Raw genomic sequence first — 22,202 nt, 5'->3', positions numbered from 1 at the left:
CAAATTTACATTTCTTGGAGATTACAGTAAAATAGCGATATGATTCTAACCAGGTGGTATAAGGGCCCAGCTTTCCCTCTCACCCACCCTCTTGGAATCATGGAACACATCCCATCCAAACATTATGATTTTTCAGCTCTGTTCAACTCTCTATATTCCGAGGGGATCAACACACGATTGAGAGGGCCCCACTATCAGGGGCGTAACGATCGCGGTCGCAGGGAGTGCGACTGCGACCGGGCCCGGCGGGGGGAGGGGCCCGCTGTACTAACATGTAATGAAGCGCTGTGACGGGGCCCAGCATGAAGTACAGTGACAATGCCGGGCCCCCATCAGGGCGCTCCATTACATGTTTAATATGAAGCAAGGTGGGGGAGGTTTGCGCAGAGGGGGGGAGGAGGAAGAGGGGGGACGCGCGCACTCACTCACTCACATACAGTCCGCCCGGCATTTCTTGTCACTGCCAGGCTGTATCCAGATCATCAGTGAAGCAGGAGCTCTAGAGCTCCCTCTGCTGGCCGCACATCGCGCTGCTGGCTGTGGGAGGAGCTCTGAAGGCCCGGGAAACTGCCTTCAGCACAGCCAGCAGTGCCATGTGAGTGTGGCAGCGCAACACCAGGGAAGAGGGTAAGTATGTGTTTTTTTTATTTTCTTTTCCTAACACTGCAGACTGGGGGCAAAGGGGAAGGGGGTTGATGGGCACAACTAGAGTGAGGGGGCACAAAAGTGGGCATCTCTACTGAGGGGGCACCTAATATGTCATAACTACTGTGAGGGGGGCACATATAAAGGCATAACTATGAGGGGGCACATATATCAACTACTGTGAGGGGGGCACATAATCTAGCATAACCACTGTGAGGGGCACATATGTGGGCATATTTAATGTGAGGGGCACATAATCTGGCATAACCACTGTAGGGGGGCACATATCTGGTCATAACTACTGTGAGGGGCACATAATCTGGCATAACTACTGTGAGGGGTAACATATCTGGCCATAACCACTGTGAGCGGGCACATATCTGGGCAAACCCCTGTGAGCGGGCACATATCTGGGCATATCCACTGTGAGGGGGAACTTATCTGGGCATAACTACTTTGAGGGGGCACATATCTGGCATAAATACCATGAGGGGGCACATATCTGGCATAAATACCGTGAGGGGGCACATATTTGGCATAACTACTGTTAGGGGGCACATATTTGGCATAACTACTGTGAGGGACACATATCTGGGCATAACTACTGTGACAGGAACAAAGGTAGGCATAACTGCTGTGAGGGGCCACAAGAAGGACATAACTTTTGTGAAGGGACCACAAGGTGGGCTTAATTACTGTGAAAGGCCACAAGGTGGGCATTAGTACTGTGAGGGGCCACAATGTAGACATTAGTACTGTGTGGTTGCACTTAGGGGAAATGTCCTAAATTACCCTGCTATACATTGGCATAGCTCAGTCTACCAGGCCAGCACAGCGCCCCCTGCTGGTAGTTTCATAGGGGCAGTCACCATCCCTTCCTTATGTGATTATTCTTTTTTTCTCTATCACCACAGGAACCTTGTTCTGGATCCAGCGGACATCACGCCGACGCCAGAGACACCCTGGATGAGGTAGGACCAGATTTTATTAGGACTGGGTGAGTGTAGCCATGCATTGGGCTTAGGGCTCTTTAACACGAGCGGATCCCGTGTGGCTGAACTGCTGTGTGAAAGAAAGCCAAGCCCCGCTCCGGACAGCAGAGACACTGAGTAGTAACATGATTGATAATGCTCTTTGCCTCTCTGTGATCGTTTTGCTACAAAATCACGGTGACAACTTTATCTCATTGTGATTTTGTAGTAAAAAGGTCACAGAGAGGCACGGAGCTGTCTCTGCTGTCCGGAATGGGGCTTGGCTCTCATTCACGCAGCGGACTAGCCGCACGGGAAAGAGCCCTTAGTAAGAAATTCTGCCGCTTCTTTGTATAAATGGGGGGGGGGGGGGCCCCGATCCAAAGTTTGCACTGGGGCCCATAACACTCTAGTTACGCCACTGCCCACTATCCATGCTTTCTAGACAACTGGTTGAAAAAGAACATGCTGAGATTCTACTTACTGGCTTTGACAATCATCTTTCTAAGATTTCAGAGGTTCTCCTCTGATCAAAGCTGGTTGGGCTGATAAACTACAAAATATCCGGCGCAGGGAGGATATGTTAGCGGTAGAAACCCTGCCATTCCTCAATTTCATTCATAGTCGCTACCATAGAAAATTCAGTCTCATAACTATACCAGGGATCATATGGTAATTGAACCTCACATTATACTAGTTGAATTGTCAAGAGAGTTTGTTAATTCTTCAGGTATGTAGATACTGTACTTGGGCTGAAATGTACCTCCATGTTGTGTTCCTCATTTTGCAAGTTTTGAGCTTCTAGCCTTCTAAAGTGGTAATAAAGGAGTAGGAATCAGCAGGAGGAGCAGAGCTTCACTGACTATAATTTACACCAGAAACTGGCATTAATTACAGTCTACCCATTCCCTAGCTGGTGAAGATTTGAGTTTCTAGCACCTAATTTATTAAACAAAATGCTTCTTATTAAATTAGGCAGATCTCACTCCAGCACACAGGAGATCAAGACTGACATAGTCTTAATAAATCTCTCCCATGCCACTATCTGTACTCTTTACCTGTTTGGCTGAATATATTGTTAATTTTGTTATATATTTCATAAAGAAGGCACCTTTTAGTTGTTTTCTATGGTGATTGGATGAATACAACTGCCTCTGTTGTGTTTGTGCCTAACGAACATTGAACCCAAATGTAACAGTATTGCTGAGTAAAATATATATTCATATATATATATATATATATATATATATATATATATCTCTAACCTAGAAATAAATGGCAGATGAAGAGTGGACAGGATGATGATGATGATGGCGGAGCATCATCAATCAAATCAAGTTCTATTGTTTGTTTTTCCCTGCTTTCATACTGGGAAATCATCATTACAATCACTGGGACACAAGCAAATTATGAACATAACTGGTTAGTGTGAACATGCAGGTTTGGGGGGAGTTTATATAGTTTTTGAAGCTAAAAGAAGGAGTGGATTCAAAAGAGAGGCAACATAGTATCCATCCTTATTAATCCACCCCTGGTTTTGGCTTCAAAAACTGCATCATAAACCTGATCCAAACCTGCATGTGTACAGGCACCCTTAGGAAACAGCTGAAAAGAATTTGTAGTACCTTGTCAGACAAGGACGACTCAAGGACCTAGCTTTGACAATGACTTCTGGGGGAACATTTTACTTGTGATGTGTGTACAATGAAAATTACAATGATGTGAACTTCCTAGCCTTTTAATCTTCTGATACAAACCAGGACTGGAACCCCCTCTGGATCAATTCACTGAACTCATTTATTTTGTTGTTCTAGACTTTGACAAGATTAAAGGTAACAGTGGCCCAGCTCTGATAAGTACTTCAAATTAATATACGGTGCTGGGGAGCATGCAGGAAACAAGAGGAGCGTACCCTGGATTCACTGGAATAATACCCTATATAGTCGTCTAAACACAGATTACAACATAAAAGAAGCTAAATGTTACACTACGCATAATACCTGAAGCTATTAGCCAGTCATTAGTGCTGGAAATTATTGTCTGTACTAAGAAACAGAGTTGGAAAATCTCACTAATGTTGCTAATTTCCTTAATATACACTAGACATAGAAGTGAATCACAAAGGCTCGCCAACATTTCCTCAATTCTATTACAGCTAATATAAAATGAAGACTGTCATCCAGAACATCCAGGAGCAAGCTGTTGTAGAAAATGACAGACAGCATATAGTGGTTACAGAAGATTAGCTACTCATTTATTGCCATGGGTGCAGCCATCCATTGCCAATAATATATTTTAATACTCATCTTTATACTTCAGTTCTGTTTTCATCTGCCGGTCATCATTTTGTGGTCTGCACCATTCCCTAACCTAGGTAAGACCTACAGAAGTGGTTATCCTGAGCTATCCACTTGATGAAAAGAGTGCTCAGGTTACCTGACATGCATGCGCTCGAATGAGTGCGCACATGTTCTCAACAAGGAGAGGGGAATAAGTTGCTGCAAGACACCTCTAAAGGTGGCTTATCTGCCTTGACAACAAAAGGATCAGCATGATGAAATAACATATACCTAACCTTTCATACCTCCATCAATTGGTATGGCGCTGTGTTTGGTAAGCAGTGAGAAGGCCGCGCCACTCACAGAACCGCCAGTGCCAGGGGTTCCGGGTGTTGGACCCCCACTGCTCAGATACCGATGACCTATCCTGAGAATAGGTCATCAGCATTAAAGTCTTGGAAAACCCTTTTAACATATAGCATCCATTACCTATTGGGTGTGTCATAAGTATTCAGAAATAGCTGGATACAATGTTGGAAGACAACACGAGGAGGTATTTTTTTTATTTCAGGGGGAAATGCTGATTAACATGAGATGATGCATTCACATTTATGTATACATTCATCATCCAAATTTAAAGGGATAACTGCCAAGAATAGAGCCATGAATGCCTTAGGAATGAACTGTGAGTGCACAGGTACACGAAAACAAGCACTAAGATGACACAGCCAATGCCACCAGTTCCTAGCCAGAATTTTCCAGTGGAACCAGGGGTGGACTGGCCATTGATCCTACAGGGAAATTTCCCGGTGGGCCAATGCCCAGGACTGCCCAAACCCGTCCTCACAGCTGGCGATCTTATGCTCTCAACATTAATTAATGCTAAAAACTTTAGGTACCCTCCTAAATTCAATCATATCATCATCCTCAGGACAGTGATACAGTGGAATACTGCAGTGGGGGAAGCAGTATTTTTTACTGCACTGTGGTAGTTCGTTCTGTTGTGATGGTATTTTATGCTGCACTAAAAAGGTATTGCTGGCCATTCTTACTTCTGTTGTTCCGCCTTCTGTATATTTTGACTGGCCAAACTTTTACATTTTTTTCCAGGACCACTTTAAAGGGGTTGTCCAGCCATTAATATTGATCACCTATAGTCAGGATAGGTGATCAATATCAGATCGGGGGGGGGGGGGGGGGTCCGACACCCGGCACCCCCCATAGATCAGCTGTCTGAAGAGGAGGCAGTGCGCTATGCAAGCACCCATTCCTCTACATTACACTGCACTTTGTCTCAGAAGTGCAGTGTAATACAAGTACTTGCTCCATTCAAGGGAATGAATTGAGTTCTTGTAATTACACTAGCCCAGCGCTGCACAGGAGACAACACATAGTGTAAAGACCAGGAAGTGGTGCTCGCAGGGAGCGCCGCCTCCTGGTCAAACAGCTGATCGGCAGGGGTGCCTGGTGTCAGACCACTGATGATCTGATATTGATGACCTTTCCGGATGATAGGTCTTTAATATTAATGGTTGGACAACCCCTAAGGTCTTTCCCTGAGTGGAACTGTTTGTGATCTCAAGTAACAACTATTTGGCTGTAGAAATAATACTATATCCGATACCATACTACACATGTTGCAAGTTTAAAGTAGGCCAAGACCACAGTTCATTTGGAAAACTCTTCAGATCTATCCCATTTGGACACATAAAAGGTCTGAAACATTATTAACATCCATGTTGATGTTCAATGAAAGCAGTAGCGAGTGCACAAATTGGCTTCATATGCACCAGTGTACCAAGAGACCAATACATTACACATGCAAGCTAGGTGGTGGGTCTTTAATTGGTGCCAAAACGGTCAAATGATGTCTTAAGTTCTCACAAAATGGGAGACCATACCTGCAAACACCATGACAGTTACTGTTTAAACATGCACTAAATAAGAAACAGAATCCAGTGATATACAATATATTCAAGGAAATATACAAACTCATGAGAAGCCTTCTAAAACGGATTGGGGATGGATGATTCAACTGGGTTTTTCTAATAGCCAAAATAAAATACTGGGAGTTCAGCCATCTAACAGACTTACAAAATGGAGAGGGACAGCGATAGACCCTGCACCGTTGCTCATTCACTGTGAATTGACTCTCCGATTCGGGACTGGATACACAATCTGTTTACATCAATTGGCAATGAGGACATATGTAACTGTGGAGTCTGCTTCAGCATATTTCCACTGGCGTATAGCCATCTTTGTATGTGCCATTTTTATTTTGTGTGTCAGATTTGGCTGACATTTAGGATATTTACTATACATGGTCTAATACAATTAAACACAGAAGCAAAATGCTTGTTTCATGCACACAGCTTATCCTCTATGCTGAGATCTACAGTATACAACTTTATGTTGTATTTACCAACCCTCCTGGACTCCAATAAAGGCAGGTAGACCTGCTACAAACTCAGAATCTGTTCTGCTGTAATGGTAAGAGTTTCAACAGTTTTTTGTTACAATGCAGCTTCAAAAAAATAAATAAATGAAGGAGCTCTGCAAATAGATATTAACTCCCTACCAAGTTGTATACACAGTTCTTATGTATACTTCTGCCCCAGAAAGATGCAGCTGCTCCACTATGGTTACAAAAAAAAAAAAAAAGCCTTTGTGTGGTCTGATCCTACAGACACATACCTGCCCCCCATCCCGCCTCTTACAAACTGCCCCCAGGACACTGAAAAGGCATCTAAGGTCACTGCAGAGGCAGCTCGAGATGTTTGGGTGCACATTAGCTGTATCATGTATATGTTTATAGCTATCTGGTTTATATGCCTCTTGGTGGTCTATTTTAACGCCATATGTATTTCCCAATTCTTTTTTTCCTCTTGCCGAGTCCAAACTTGACTTTAGCTAGATAAAATATACAAAGAAATCGCAAGGCAAGAATACATGGTAAAAAAAAGTCATGTCCCAGCCCTGGCTAAATGTGATCTGCTGCTCCTTAAAGGGATGTGCCATCACAAACTGACCTACTGTTAAAATCAAGTTTTTGTGTTAAACATATTTTGGAGCAAATTTATTTTTTCATGGTGTTACTTGTCAAAATCTATATAAAAAAAAATCCTGCAATTTTCACACTGACCGCTAAGTCTAATAATAGGGCCTAGACACCAATTCCTGGGCTGTACAGATCACTTTTCAGCAGTCATCTCACTATCATCACAGACAGGATTACAATGATAAACAGATAGAATAGATAGATAGATTACACATGATTCATCCTTCACAGTTGGTGATTATTAACTTCTTATCTACTCCATCATTGTACAATGACCTCTGCACAAGTGAAAGAGCATGCCTAGAGAAGCTCTCCCATTGAGAAAACTCTCCCATAGAGGACAAAGTGTTCCGTCCAGTCTACTGCGTCTGTGGCCTATGGTGGCCACTATAAAGCACATCTCTAAATGCTGTTTACAGTAAGATGGCTGCCCCCATAGTCATGTTCAGAATTTATTTTATTTTTTAATCTACAATCAGAAAAAAAGCACATTAGAAAAAAAGGATATGTGTCACTATGTGGTTCCAACTTACAGAAAAAAAACATAGGTGACGCATTGCCATTAATTGATTTAAGTGATGCATTTGAAGCCCCCACCATCTGTCGTATTATTATTATTTTTTTAAGTATTGGATTCTGGTGATTAATATCTCCTTGGTGGCCCTATTTCAACTTTTCACTGTGTACTCAATTACCCCTTAATTCCACAGTTTTGTTCCCTGTACTGCCTACTTTTACCTGTACTTAAAATAGGGTTGCTTGGCATGGTCCTTCTATGTGTTGACTGACGGAGGACGCAGAAGCATGCAGCCTGCAAGGTCAGATAACTGACAGCCAGGGACTGTAAGTAAATGATTAAAGCCAGGTCCTCCCCAGCAGCTGATAACAGTGCCTGGGCTGTGTGCACTTCTCCCTGTCCCTGCGCTTGGCAGACGCTCCCTCACTCCCTGGCTGAGTTGAAGCAGCGCAGAGCATAAATGAAAGCAACATGTGGTAAGAGGACCCCTCTGGGCTGCAGGAGATTAACCCTTTAGGGAGGAGGGCTCTGGTTGCTGACACTTTTGGGGGGCTATTGTTACTGGCTAGTGAGGGCAGGCGGGATTAGCCTCAGGGTGATGGCAGTGGCGGCCATCTTAACTGAATAGAGAAATTGCCGTTTTATGCAGACTGGTTGCTAAGGCCTGAATCTTATTAAATATGGGGTAAGTCAGTCTAATAGTAACTGATTCTGGAATATCATGTTATTAGTAACTACATATATGAAAATTGAAATTAGGGTCTAAATGTGACAGTTATCCTTTAATAGTATGTACAGAGCTCATAGGCAAACAAATTTCACAATAAGAGACTGTTACTATTACACATAAAATGTAAAACGTATAGAAAGGTCTATATCTGCAGAGCATATAAGGGACAGGATAAGGGATAACAGTCTGACCGGTGGGGGTTGAACCGCTGGGGCACAGAGTTCCCCTGTTTGAAGGGAACAAGGGGCATGCATTCACCCTGCTGTCCCATTCAGCTCTATGGGGCTGTCAGAGAGGGCGGAGTGCTTGTATTTGGCAGTGCCAAAAAAGATGAATGGATGTGAGAAACATGGGTCTCTGTTCTTGAGATTGGCTGGAGACAATGTATTCTTTACTGGTATACTACACAATTGTACCTGTGTATTTAAAAAAAAATAAAAAAAAATAAAAAAAAATTATTTTAGGGTGCCATGTTACTCTGTCCCAACTTGCAGGATTTGTAATATCACTTGATTAAAGGTTAGGTTTTACAAAATTATGGTCTGCAATTTTTTTTTATGTTTTTTCCATGTAACTACAAATCCAACACCAAATACGGGAGAAAATTGCTCATTATTGTGACATTTAATACATTTAGAGCTCTGCTAGGTTATACCCAGCAGCTCTTCTACAGGAATGGTCCCCCAGTGATTATGTGACCAGTGGAGAAAACCTACTGCCTATATGCAGCACTCAGGAAGCACTGTATATAATGCAATTAAACCTTAATGAATTCACCTGACCTCCAACATTTGTATGTGAAGTTACTACTCTACAGTACCATAGAAAAAGGGGTGCACAGAATTAAGCTCCTTAAAGGGGTTGTTCACCCCTAGGGACATCTTCTACAGACACCCTAGCGTGGCCGAACCCATGTTGGGAATCATACGGGTATGGGTCTCCCTAACTCAACATCTTGTTTGATGCAGGTCACATGGCTGCAGCAGCCAATGACTGTCCACAGCAGTGAAGTAACGTGACCCAGTGACCCACATCATACTAATTGTTGACGCAAGGAGACCCAAGACCTGCAGTTCCCAAGGGGGGAGTAATGAAGCCAGAACTCAGCAGTTACTTTAAAAAGAAAAGGAAATGAAGAATGGATTTTATCACACAGTGGAATAATGCAGAGGCCTGTAGGCAGCAAACACTGATAGATGTTACCTCAAAGCAGATGAATAATATAATCAGAACAACTAACCTTTCCTTCTAGTATCTCATTCTTGTCTTGAAAATTCTTTATCATTTCCTGGTGTTTTTGTCTCTCAATCGCCAATTCCATATTTGCTTCTTCGCGAAGTTGCTTCTTTGTTTCCTCGAGCTTTAATAAGTATTTTTGGTTTTGATTTTCCAATTCATTCTGCATCTTTAAAAGAGATACTAAAATATATAGCATGACACAAAAAGGAAATTCTTCTATCTTCATTCAGCAGGACCTGCACTGACGTCACCGCGCACACCAAGTGGTGAGCAACATGACGTCACCGAAGGTCCTTTTCCAGCCAGGTGAGTTACTTATTTTTTTTTTTTTTTAACCCCACAATGGACCTTTTACTTAGCATTCTGAATTAAAGAATGCTATTATTTTCCATTATAACCATGTTATAATGGAAAATAATAAAATATACAGAACACCTAACCCAAACCTGAACTTCAGTGAAGAAGTCCGGGTTCGGGTACCACATTAAGTTTTTTCTCATGCGCGTGTAAAACGCATTGCACTCGCGCGGAAAAAACTGAACATCGGAACCCAATCGCAGACAAAACTGACTGCAATTGTGTGCCTACTGGTGCGGGTTTCCCGCAATACACCCTGAATGCCTCCGGCCCTCACCAGCGACACCCGTGTGAAGGTGGCCTAAAGGTTTACCATTATTTCATATCATATTATAGTCCAGAAGCGTGTTCACAATTTTGCTGTTTTCTACTGGAATACTCCTAAGGATTCTTTATGCATTGTTTGATTGTGCTGTTTTTTTGGACTTTTAAAACATGAAAACCATGCATGTTTTTACAAGACTTTTTTGGTTACACAATTTTGACATTCAATTTTTTTCAGCCATTTTTTTTTCCTAGAGAGAAAATGTCTGGAAAAAACGCCACACCCATTGCATGCTGCACTTTGAAAGAAAATGCCATGGACTACAAAATATGTAGCAATAATATAGGAGTGCAAACTAGACACTCTAGAAATGAGCTAGATCCACTGTGCCTACTGGACAGATATAGTTACTTGTGAGGGTGTTGTCAAGGTGGTCCATTGGCATTCAACCTTTCAATCCTGTATGATGACCTGGACAGGGTCAGACTGGCCCATGAGAGTACCAGAGGAGCCTCTGGTGGGCTCTGATACCAAAATGAGCCCTAGAGATACAGAGGGAGAAAACATTTGGCTGCCTTTGGAGCCAATCACTTGCCATTAGGGTGTATTTCTTTTATCCAAGACCTATTAGACTATACTGATGATAAAGGGGTAGGACGTCAAGAATAAATTCCTCTAGTGCACCCTAGAAGCGCCATTCTGACACTGGACCTAGACTTCACTGCAGGGGCCACAAGGCAGTTACCTCTAGGATTACTCTCCATTCAGAAAGCTGCTGACCCAGACAAGTCAAGAGACACTGGTGCATGGCAGGCAAAAGCATGGTCAGAAAACAAGCTGGGTCAGGACAGGCAAAGTTCATGCAGTAAAGCAAACAGGCAACTGGTCAGAGCAGGCAGCAAAGGGTCCATACGCTGATCAGGCAGAGGTCAGGGCCAACACAACAATCAGGCAGAGATCAGATCCAATGGCACAGGGTCAATATAGGCAGAGGTCATGGCAGGCAGCACTTGGTCAGTCACATAAAAAGGCAGAGGTAAGGCACAGAAGGTCAGAACAATACAATAGTTCACCTTTACACGACTAGACAAACTAGGAACCTATAGCATGGGCACTTTCCCCTATATACTCTAGGGAATTCTGACCATGGATGGGGACAAATAAGCCTGTGTACACGCTAGCTCTTTCAGATCCAGGGAGAGTGCACACGTAACTGCCCTTCTGAATCGAAGGAAGCAGACGCAAACAGCTTGCACTGTGGAACAGCGGGCGGACGAGTATTTGGGTGGCCTCTTTCAGGCAATGTTTAGTCTTGGATGGTAGTCATATAGTCTCTTTGATGCAGTATTTTAGTTCAGTAGACTTATTTTATTTCTTAGTAAACAGGATTTTCTAGGACAACACTGTTTTCAATACTATCCCAGGGATTTTGCCTTTTCGTACATATTGTACTGCAATTGTTCCAAGTGGTTCTTGGACTATTTTGTAGTTAAAAAAACATGATAACCGCAGCAAAAACCAGAGCAAACTTGGATCACAGGGATTAAGCTGCATTTTTAAATTACAACATATGTGTTCTATACAAACTTCAACAGAATATTTATATATTTCCCTTCTATACCTCAACACAATTTAAAGCTCTGTGTGCAATGTCATGCAGTGAAACAAAGGGGGAGGAACACAAGTATCTGTTTAGAAAGCTGATTTATCATGCCTTCACTCTAGAATTCTGGCTTCAAGAAGTCACAAAATGGGGCCTTTGAGACTTTTTGGACTTACTTGCGCAAAATTTTCCCCACTTTTTGCATTTTTTCACGGATCACTCCAGTTATGAAATATGAGAGGGGAAGTGAGTGTGATTAGCTATTTTATATTTCAGTTTTTGCAAAAGTCGCAAAAATCTCACCATCTCAATCAAGTTGGAGGGTGAAGTATGAAAACTGGATTTGTGTTTCTAGACAGAAATTTTAGGTTTAAACGGGTTTTCTGAAATTTTAAACTATCAGTATCTGATTTAGAGTCCGACACCCAAGAACATCAGCTGTTTCAGAAGGCATCATGTGCTGATTAGCGGGGGTCCTGGGTGTCAGACCCCCACTGTTAAGATACAGTTAAAATATCTTTGAGAACCACTTTAAGACCTCATGCACACGGCCGTTGTTTGGGTCCGCATCCGAGCCGCCGTTTTGGCGGCTCGGATGCGGACCCATTCACTTCAATGGGGCCGCAAAAGATGCGGACAGCACTCCGTGTGCTGTCCGCATCCTTTGCTCCGTTCCGCGGCCCCGCAAAAAAAATATAACATGTCCTATTCTTGTCCGCAAAATGGACAAGAATAGGCAGTTATATCAATGGCTGCCCGTTCCGCAAATTGCAGAAGGCACACGGGCGGCTTCCATTTTTTTGCGGATCCGCGGTTTGCAGACTGCAAAAAACGTCACGGTCGTGTGCATGTAGCCTAAGTATGAGACAAATTCAATCAAACATCCAACATTTGATACCTGTGGCATAAAGTACACCAACAGACTCAAGCAAAACTGGCTTCAAATATTCTCATAATAAATTCCCCCCATTGTGTTTTTCTCATGATGACAGACAAGGCAGGGATAATGTTTCTCAACCATTAATAATGTACAAAATGTACTCTGCATTATTAATACCAAAGTAGCAATGTGTTCTCAGCTTTATGAGTGATAAAAGTTAGCTTGCTGTTCATACATATACCATATTTTTTGCCGCCCTACAAGACGCGCTTCTTTTTGGGGATGTGGAGGTGGCAGCGTGTCTTATGGGGCGAATACTAATAAGCGCTTCCATTATGGAAGCGGTCATTAGTACGGTAGGACCAGGAATACAATGCTCCTTATGCTGGCTCTATTCACCACTCCGTTTTTTTTGTTTTTTTCTGCCTGCACCCCACACTGCTGTGACCTGCGCACAACTTGAAGACATAGGTGCACTCTCCGACCTCATGCTGTCGACCTCGGGTCACAGAACAGCGCAGCAGGAAGAGCGCTGGATCTCAGAAGCAGTAGTGGCGTCCAAGGCAGGAGAGGTGAGTTAGTTGATTCATTTATTTTGTCTGATCTGAGCTCTGAATAACATTGGGGGTCTGATCTCAATTTTGAATAACATTGGGCGTCTGATTGGAGGTCTGATATGAGGTCTGAATAACATTGGAAGTATGATCGGAGGTCTCAATAACATTGGTGGTCTGATCTGAGTTGATTAACATTGGCGTTCTAATTAGGGGTCTGATCTGAGGTCTGATTAACATTGGGAATCTATCTGGAATCTGACCTGAGGTCTGAATAACATTAGGGGCCTGATTAGGGGGTCTGATATGAGGACGGATTAACATTGGGAGTCTGATTGGGGTCTGATCTGAGGTCTAAATAACATTGGGGGTCTAATTAAGGGTCTAATCTGAGGTTTGAATAACATTGGGGGTCTGATATGAGGTCTAAATAACATTAAATGTCTGATGTGAGGTCTGATTTTTGTAGTGCAAGTTTCCTTGCATTTTTTTTTGGGTCCCTTGGTGTTTTTCCCGAATTGCAGCCTGTTCTAAGTGTTGCGTTTTTATTTATGTTTTTTTTTTTTCCCCATAGAGTTCCTTGTAAGAAAAAAAAAATCTAAAAAACAAGCAAGATAAATGTGCGACATCAAAACACTATTGCAAAAAAAGTGCGTGAATTTCATTGTCTTTTCTTTTCTTTTTGGGGCTTTAAATTTTTTAACACTTTTTTCCCATGTCGTAGTTTGATTCCGGTCGCCTCTCAGCATGTTTGCCGTGCTGCCGCCAGAACTTCGGCCCGCCCCCATTATAGTCAATAGTGCCGGGTAGTCCAGGGGCACACATGCACTATTACCCTTAGGCCTCTTGCACACTGCCGTGTTTCACGGCCGTATGCGGGCCGTGGAACCGCGGCCTGGATCCCTCCTGAGAGCAGGAGCGCACGGCGTCACTGGTTGCTATGACGCCGTGCGCTCCCTGCTGCCGGCACAGTACAGTAATACACTGGTATAAATCATACCAATGTATTACTGTACTGTGGCGGCAGCAGGGAGCGCACGGCGTCATAGCAACCAGTGACGCCGTGCGCTCCTGCTCTCAGGAGGGATCCAGGCCGCGGTTCCACGGCCCGCATACGGCCGTGAAACACGGCAGTGTGCAAGAGGCCTAAGTCATGTAGAGGCCACCACCTCTTCATAACTCCAGTAGAGTATAGTATACCGCCAAGTATAGGGCTTATTAAGACTTAATAAATGTGCCCCTCTGTATGCCTCCATATGAAACTAGAGTTCTATGGAAATCCATTAGAGGTCATGTACATCAGGTTCAGTGTCACAGTGGTTCTGGCAGTTTGGTAGTAGAAGAACAGTGCTTTACATCCCTCCCTGACAGCAAGCTGCTGCAGTCAATGGAATAGGCTTTATTTTTGTCATTGGAGAGCAATGACTCATCTATGGCTGCATTCTACTGTAGGAGGAACTCATGGAATAAATATTTAAGGCTACTTTCACACTCGCGTTTTGGGCAGATCCATCATGGATCTGCAAAAATGGATCTGGTATAATAATAAAACCGCATGCGTCCGTCGTGAACGGATCAGTTTGTATTATCTATAACATAGCCAAGACGGATCCGTCATGAACTCCATTGAAAGTTAATAGGAGACGGATCTGTTTTCTATTGTGCCAGAGAAAACGGATCCGTCCCCAGTGACTTACATTGTGTGTCAGAACGGATCCGTTTGGCTCAGTTTCGTCAAGCGGACAGCAAAACGCAGCGTTTTGGTGTCCGCCTCCAGAGCGGAATGGAGATGGATCCTTTTCCATTCAGAATGCATTACTTTCACACTCGTGTTTTGTGCGGATCCGTTCAGATAATGCGACCGTCTTCATCTATCCAGAACGGATCCGTTTGTATTATCTTTAATATAGCCAAGACGGATCCGTCTTGAACACCATTGAAAGTCAATGGGGGACGGATCCATTTTCTATTGTGCCAGTGAAAACGGATCCATCCCCATTAACTTACAATGTGTACCAGGACGGATCCGTTTGGCTCAGTTTCATCAGACAGACACCAAAACGATACAGGCAGCATTTTGGTGTCCGTCTCCAAAGCGGAATGGAGACGGAACGGAGGCAAACTGATGCATTCTGAGCGGATCCTTATCCATTCAGAATGCATAACCCTGGGTTCACACCTGAGCGTTCTGAAAGGAGCGCTCTGTATGCGCGATTGTACGGGCGTTTGCAATCGCGCATACAGAGACAAGCGAACGCCCATTGTCGCGCGTTCCCGAAAGTCTATGTACGGGAACGCGCGACAAAACGCCCCAAAGAAGCTCAAGAACTTGTTTATGCGTCGGGCGTTTTTCAGCGCGTTCGAACGCGCTGTAAAACGCGAAAATGTGAACCAGTCCCATAGGGAAGCATTGGTTTGCATCGGTTATGCGTTTTACAGCGCGTTCGAACGCGCTGTAAAACGCGCAAGTGTCAACTTAGGGTTAGAATGTAAACTGATCCGTTTTGGACCGCTTGTGAGACCCCTGAACGGATCTCACAAAACGAAAAGCCAAAATGCGAGTGTGAAAGTAGCCTAAGGAGTAAAGATGTGTAATAAAAAGCCCCTAAAGCATTATTTTCATCTACAGACAAACACATATATAGTTAATATATATATATATATATTTTAAAACAACAACAAAACCAATGTAATCAGCAGTAAAAAATGTCATCAGTAGAATGAATAAATAAAGATGCTACTACCCTATAGCTAATACATCTAATAATAAACTCTAGAAGACTGGCTCCAGCAATTAATAACATTTATTGCAATGCTGCATATACTAAAAACATAGATATGAATAGAAAATAATAAATAAAATGAAAAATATATAAACAAATTCAAATAAAACTGTTTCGGACCCTCTTGGTAGCCATATGTGGGGCCCTCACTGTTAGGGCTCCATGCTTTCTAATTATATACTATAGTGTGACTCCCAGTGGTGAATAAAACCGTCTATAATCAGCCCATGAGTGTAACAGTGCGTTCTAGATAATTAGGAAATGTCCACCCCACGTCTGGCTTATTGATGTTCCTGCACATGTTGGAATCAATATTTATAACTAACAGTTTTTATTAGATCAAGTCACCAACTTGTTTGTTAAATGGCAGTGTTTTATATATTTAAAGTGATTCAATGATATAGTTATAAGGCTGGGAAACACCCTCCTCTACAATCTTCAGGCAATGCTGCGCCCTGTAGTGCGACACAGCGCTGCTCCCGAGCCTATCCACTGCTGCAGAGTTTAATCTGTCTGGCGCATGCACCCAGCATCTTGCCCCACGTCGGACTTCTGCAGCCACATGTTCAACACTTGTGGTGATCACTAAATATAGTAGACTTCAGGAGTCATTCCAAGATTCAAACCCACAAATCTTGCGGATGGAAAACCAACATCTTACCAATATACTACACCTTCATTAATATTCCTGTACAATGTTCTATATACCAGTACAATGGGTGAGGCAGCAGTCTTCTACCTAAAACTCATCAGTTCAAGTCCTAGGGTAGGAGCAAAATAAATCATATATATATTTTTATTTAGTAATCACACAAATGTAACGGAGCAAAATAATTTACAATGAACATATTTTAGGTCTCTACTAGATAGATAGATAATTTGTATAATTTGTGGAGAGCTGAAATGTGTTTACTGTTAAAGGGGTTCTGCAGTTTGTTTAAACTAATGATCTATCCTCTGGATAGATCATCAGCTTCTGATCAGCGGGGGTCCGACACCCGGGACCCCTGCCGATCAGCTATTTGAGAAGGCTGCAGCGCCACGGCCTTCTCACTGTTTACCGCTGGCCCAGTGATGTCACGACTAGTATCAACTAGCGTGGGCGGGGCTGAGCTCTGTTCACTTGAATGGAGCTTAGCCTCGCCCAGGCCAGTTGATACAAGTCGTGACGTCACTGGGCCAGCGGTAAACAGTGGGAAGGCCGCTGTGCTCCTGGAGTGCCACTGCCTTCTCAAACAGCTGATCGGCAGGGGTCCCGGGTGTCAGACCCCCGCCGGTCAGATGCTGATGATCTATCCAGAGGATAGATCATCAGTTGATAGATCATCAGTTTAAACAAACTGCAGAACCTCCTTAATTATTTAGCTCCATTACATTTTTGTCATTACAAAATAAATTAGACTTTTGCTGTTATCCCAGTGTCTTGGTATGCATTTTACAGGAATACTAGCATAGGTATTTAGTTAGAGAAATTCCTCTCTCTCAAAGCTGTGAAGCCTGTGGCTCAACTTGTGCCTGTGATACAGAAGGACCATGGTTCGAGACCCACCAGTGACAATTTGGATAAAAGGGAATAAAAGTTTTTAAATACACAGGGGTGTTCTCATCTCAATCAATATTCTAATGCTCAAGGCCCACCTACTTGGCTTGGCGACACCTTCTGCCTGTTTGGCTCCACCTACAACATGGGGATACTTCTACGTTTTTTTTCAGGGTCACTTTGAGTTTCCAATCCGCCCCTGCACTATGCATTGGAAATGACATACAACGAGAGCACTGGAACAGCCAGCTCTGGGAACTACATCTAGCTCTGAAGGAATGCGTGGTGCAGAGACACGTGGCTGCCAAAGTCCGGTGTGGGGCAAGATGCTGGGTGCATGCGCCAAACAGACTGAACTCGGCAGCAATGGATAGGCTCGGGAGCAGCGTTGTGTGGAACTACAGGGCGCAGGCCGCGCAGCATTGCCTGAAGACCGTAGAGGAGGGTGAGATGTGCTTCCCAGCGCTATAACTATATCATTATACTGATGATCTATCCTTTGGATAGATCATAGTGTGACTCCCAGTGGTGAATAAAACCATCTATAATCAGCCCATGAGTGCGTTCTAGATAGTTAGGAAATGTCCACCCCACGTCTGGCTTATTGATGTTCCTGTACGTGTTTGTAACTAACCCCATTGTTATTAGGTCATGTCACCAAGTAGCACCAGGGCCTCCTCGGTATTTCCGACAGGCCCATTGATGTTACGACTATTATCACTGGCCTGGGCTACTGCGAGCGCTGCTGCCTTCACAAACAGCTGATAGGTGGGGCTCCTGGGTGTCGGACCCTCGCAGATCAGATGCAGATGATCTTTCCAAAGGATAGAGCATCAGTAATAATAAGGTGTAGAACCCCTTTAACAAACAAGTTGGTGACATGACCGAATAACAATGGGAAGAGTTACAAACACGTGCAGGAACATCAATAAGCCAGACGTGGGGTGGACATTTCCTAATTATCTAGAACGCACTGTTACAATCATGGGCTGATTATAGATGGTTTTATTCACCACTGGGAGTCACACTATAGTATATAATTAAAAAGCATGGAGTCCTAACAGTGAGGGCCCCACATATGGCTACCAAGAGGGATCAAGACTGTTATTTATGTATATTTTTCATTGTATTATATATATTTTTAGTACATACTGCATTGCAATAAATGTTATTAAGACTACAATGGCTGGAGCCAGTCATCAGGCAGTGAGCATAAAGAAGACAGGAGAGGTGTGTGATTTCCGATAAGGGACTTAGCAGTTGTTGTCCTCCAGGGCAGGTGACTGCAAATTGTGCTGGGAATTACTGCAATGAAGGACATCACTAATTCTTTGTCCTGTAATTTGTGTTTGAACATAAAGTATTCCCATATGCAAACAGCAAGTGTACCAGGTGCAACAACATTAAGAGATTGTACAGCAGAGGTGGGGAGGGATGGAAAAACTGCAGCTAAACAGATTACCTACGGTACAAATAACATTGCCCAATTATTTATACCAACTGCTGACAAGGCTAAGGTTTATCCTACATATACCGGTGCTATGACTGGTTTCTTGAGGCAACATAACTGACTCCATGCAGGGGCATACACTGAGCTCATAGGGCCCCATATCAAAAATTAACATCCCCTTCCCCACCACCACTGGTAAGATTTCTGACAAATTTAAATTTTTTTGTTAAATGAAGGAGAAAAAAAAAGAGTTGTGCTCCACCTTCCCAACTTTACCCGACTTCTATCTGAAAAAGTGGTGCTTCATAAATATGGCACTCATCCTAGATACCATATTTCTCAATGTATATTACACCTGACAACATAAATACATTGATTAATCTTCCCCAATGTAGCTCTAGGTCTTCTGCTGCCCTTCAGAAAAAAAAATTACTGCCCGCAGCCACCACCGGCTGGAGCTCTATGCATAGAACCGTTGCCATTGAAATTAACAGAAGCTGTAAAAAATTTATTTGCACTGAGCTCCCCCTAGTGGAGACTGCAGGAGAGTGCCATTACTTTATGGCAGGAACAGAAGGAGGCGTTTAGGGCCCTGACTACCTCTTAGCAGTACTGTCGTCTGCCCCTATGTTACAGCATGGACACCAAGGGGGTATAGGAAGGGCCTGCATATGTGACAATCCACAAATAGTAGAGCAATTCAGTGGAATGAAGTCAAATTGTACCCCCTTGCCGCCAACTTGTCATAGGAAATAGACCATCATCCTGTGTCTACTGTACCATTGTTTTAAATCAGGCATTATAGATCATGGCAACAATATATAGCTGTCACTGTTTAGCACAAGGTTTTCACATTTTAAGATGTTTTTTTTTTACATTGGCTTTTTTTATTTTTTATAAACTGGAATACTATGCTAAGGTGTCCTGGACATCTTTGGACTGTTCTCCATATTTTATCTGACAGTGAGCTAATTCTCACGTGGATTACTGGAGAAGCCATCAGTGATGCACTTCAACACTTTGACTGATAATCAGTCGGAAAGAGGCGACCTTCCCCTTCACTTACTGACAACTAGTAGAGTCCACCATGGACTCTATGGAGGTACAGTCGGGCTCCACAAGAGTCTTTGGGTGCCTTTCTGGAGCTCTGTATGACTTGCAGTTTGTACAAAGCTGTTATACAGCCATTTGAGGAAGTCTTAAAGTGCCCATACACATACGTGTAAAGTTGTCCAAACTCAAACCAGCTGGTACCCCAAAAATTGGTGGGGCTGGCTGACTATCTCATGTGAATGTTGATGTGCGGACTCTCCCCTGACAGAAGAATGGATGTTTGGCGAAAGACATGTTGAATTTAACCCTTGATACTTTTGTTTTCACGAGCTCTAAGTCGCCACCAGAGGTGTCTGGGACTGGCTTACTAATTTCTTCTCATTGACAACACATGCACTCCCGTCAAGCCCAGTGTGCATGTGTATGAAGGAGTCATCTGACAGAAGTAGAGACCAAGAGGCTAAAAATCAAAACCTGCTTGACTGGACAAGCTAATAAGAAAATATGAATAAGAAAATTTTGCAGTAGGTGATCTAGATGGGCTCCCTCTCCTAGAGTCATTAAAGTCAGAGGAATCTAACCTTTGCATTGGCAGGACCAGTACTCACGAGCAGTATGGAAATATGAGCTTTACAACGGCCTCTTCATTGTAAATTTGAACTGTTCCGCTCCCTTGCCATGCAAATGCTAAAGGCATTATAGACATGCCATAGAAAAATCCTGAATTCTGAACAGCAGCTCACAGCTGAACAGTCAAGGATATGACAACTAAGGGCTCATGCACACGAGCATGTGTGCCCGTGCTGCGGACCGCAAGTAGCGATCCGCAATGCACAGGTATCAGCTGACTGCACACCGTATGCAGATGTGGAATGGGTCTGCGATCCACAAGATAAGTTCCGCACTGCATGTTCTATCTTTTTTGCAGTGCGGAGGCACGGACCGAAATCCTGCGGAAGTGCTTTGCAGAGCTTCTGTGGGCTTGTGATCCGTGCCATCGATCTGCAAAAAATATGTGAATTCAATGGGTCCGCTTCCGAATCACGGAGTGCTCACAGCCAGTGCACGTATATTCCGGACTTGACATTTACGGTCCATAATACAGACACTGAGCTCTTACCCTCATGTGCATGAGCTCTAAGTGCACGATTCTGAAGTAGTCAGTGTCAAACCGCCCATACTCCTTTAACAGTGGGCCTGTTACCTTTGTTTCCCAGCTGTCCTCACTCCGCATGCTTTCTCTGAGAGCTTCCTGGAGCTGTTCAATTCTGTTCTGATAGGAAACAATCTGCACTTTTCTGAAAGAAAAAAAGGCAACATATTATGTAACGCAACTCACTTACTGTTACTAAGTCCTACCAGAGATGTACAGCAATGAGTCTGTAGGAAACATTACTTGTAACCATCTGAAAGGTCTACTGAAAACCTCTCTGAGGCTACAAGAAGCAGGAGCGATTACACTATTTGGGATGGTGTATGAAGTTAACCCCTTTATCATTTTTATTTTTTTCCTCCCTGCCTTTCAAGAGCCATAACATTTTTAGATTTACATTTACATAGCCATATGAAGGTTTTTTGGTGTACTTTGTAATGACACCATTTAATATTGCACTGCAATGAAAATTATTCATTGGAGGAATAGGATTTTATTTTTTTTTTGACACTTTTACAGGTTGCATATTTACAGCACTCAATGGGCAGTATAAGTAACACGTAAACTTTTTTTTTTGCGGGTCAGTACGATTACAGTGATACCAAGTTTGTATATTCCTTATGTTTTGCTACTTTTTCAAAACATAAAACAACGAAACACAATTTCTTTGCAGCACCATATTCAGACATCCATAACCTTTTATATCTCATCTACAAAGCTGATTAAGAGTTCTTTTTGAGGTGTCAAGCTGTAAAATTTATGGATACTATTTTAGGCCATCTATGCATTTTTGGATACATTTTTTTTTTTATTCACTTTTTTTCTCTCTTCCGGCATTTACTTTTAGTCACCCTAGGGGACTTCAACATTAGATCGTTTGATTGCAGTCTGTGTTATATGCAGTCTAATAGTATTGCAGTCTTTGGTAAAATTCCTCTTAAGCCCTGGTTCAAGCAGGGCTTAGTAAGAACTTTACTATGGCAGGCCTAGAAGCCTTCTGAAGGCCCCTGGCTGCCATAGCAACAACCCCATGATCTCATCTCAGGAGAAGGCATTTGGTCACTTCACTGAAGGTCCTGAGTAGGCACTATCCTTAGAGCCCTGACATGTCGCCACTATCCTTAG

General features: G+C 43.1%; 1 protein-coding gene across 1 annotated transcript in view; it reads right to left on the bottom strand.

The window, feature by feature from the left end:
• The window catches only part of LOC122935285 (leucine-, glutamate- and lysine-rich protein 1-like), a 36,109-nt gene that overhangs the window by 8,864 nt on the left and 5,043 nt on the right, over window positions 1-22,202 (bottom strand). The window contains exons 3-4 of the mRNA XM_044291048.1: window positions 21,129-21,222; window positions 9,441-9,605 (exon numbers count right to left, since the gene is read on the bottom strand). Of these exons, the coding sequence (XP_044146983.1) occupies window positions 9,441-9,605; window positions 21,129-21,222 (259 nt within the window). The remainder of the gene's footprint in view (window positions 1-9,440; window positions 9,606-21,128; window positions 21,223-22,202) is intronic.

This window comes from Bufo gargarizans, chromosome 4, assembly GCF_014858855.1.
Source record: "Bufo gargarizans isolate SCDJY-AF-19 chromosome 4, ASM1485885v1, whole genome shotgun sequence".
NCBI classification, from domain to species: domain Eukaryota; kingdom Metazoa; phylum Chordata; class Amphibia; order Anura; family Bufonidae; genus Bufo; species Bufo gargarizans.
Note: the sequence above shows the minus strand (reverse complement) of the source record. Positions and strands in the feature narration are given on the sequence as shown.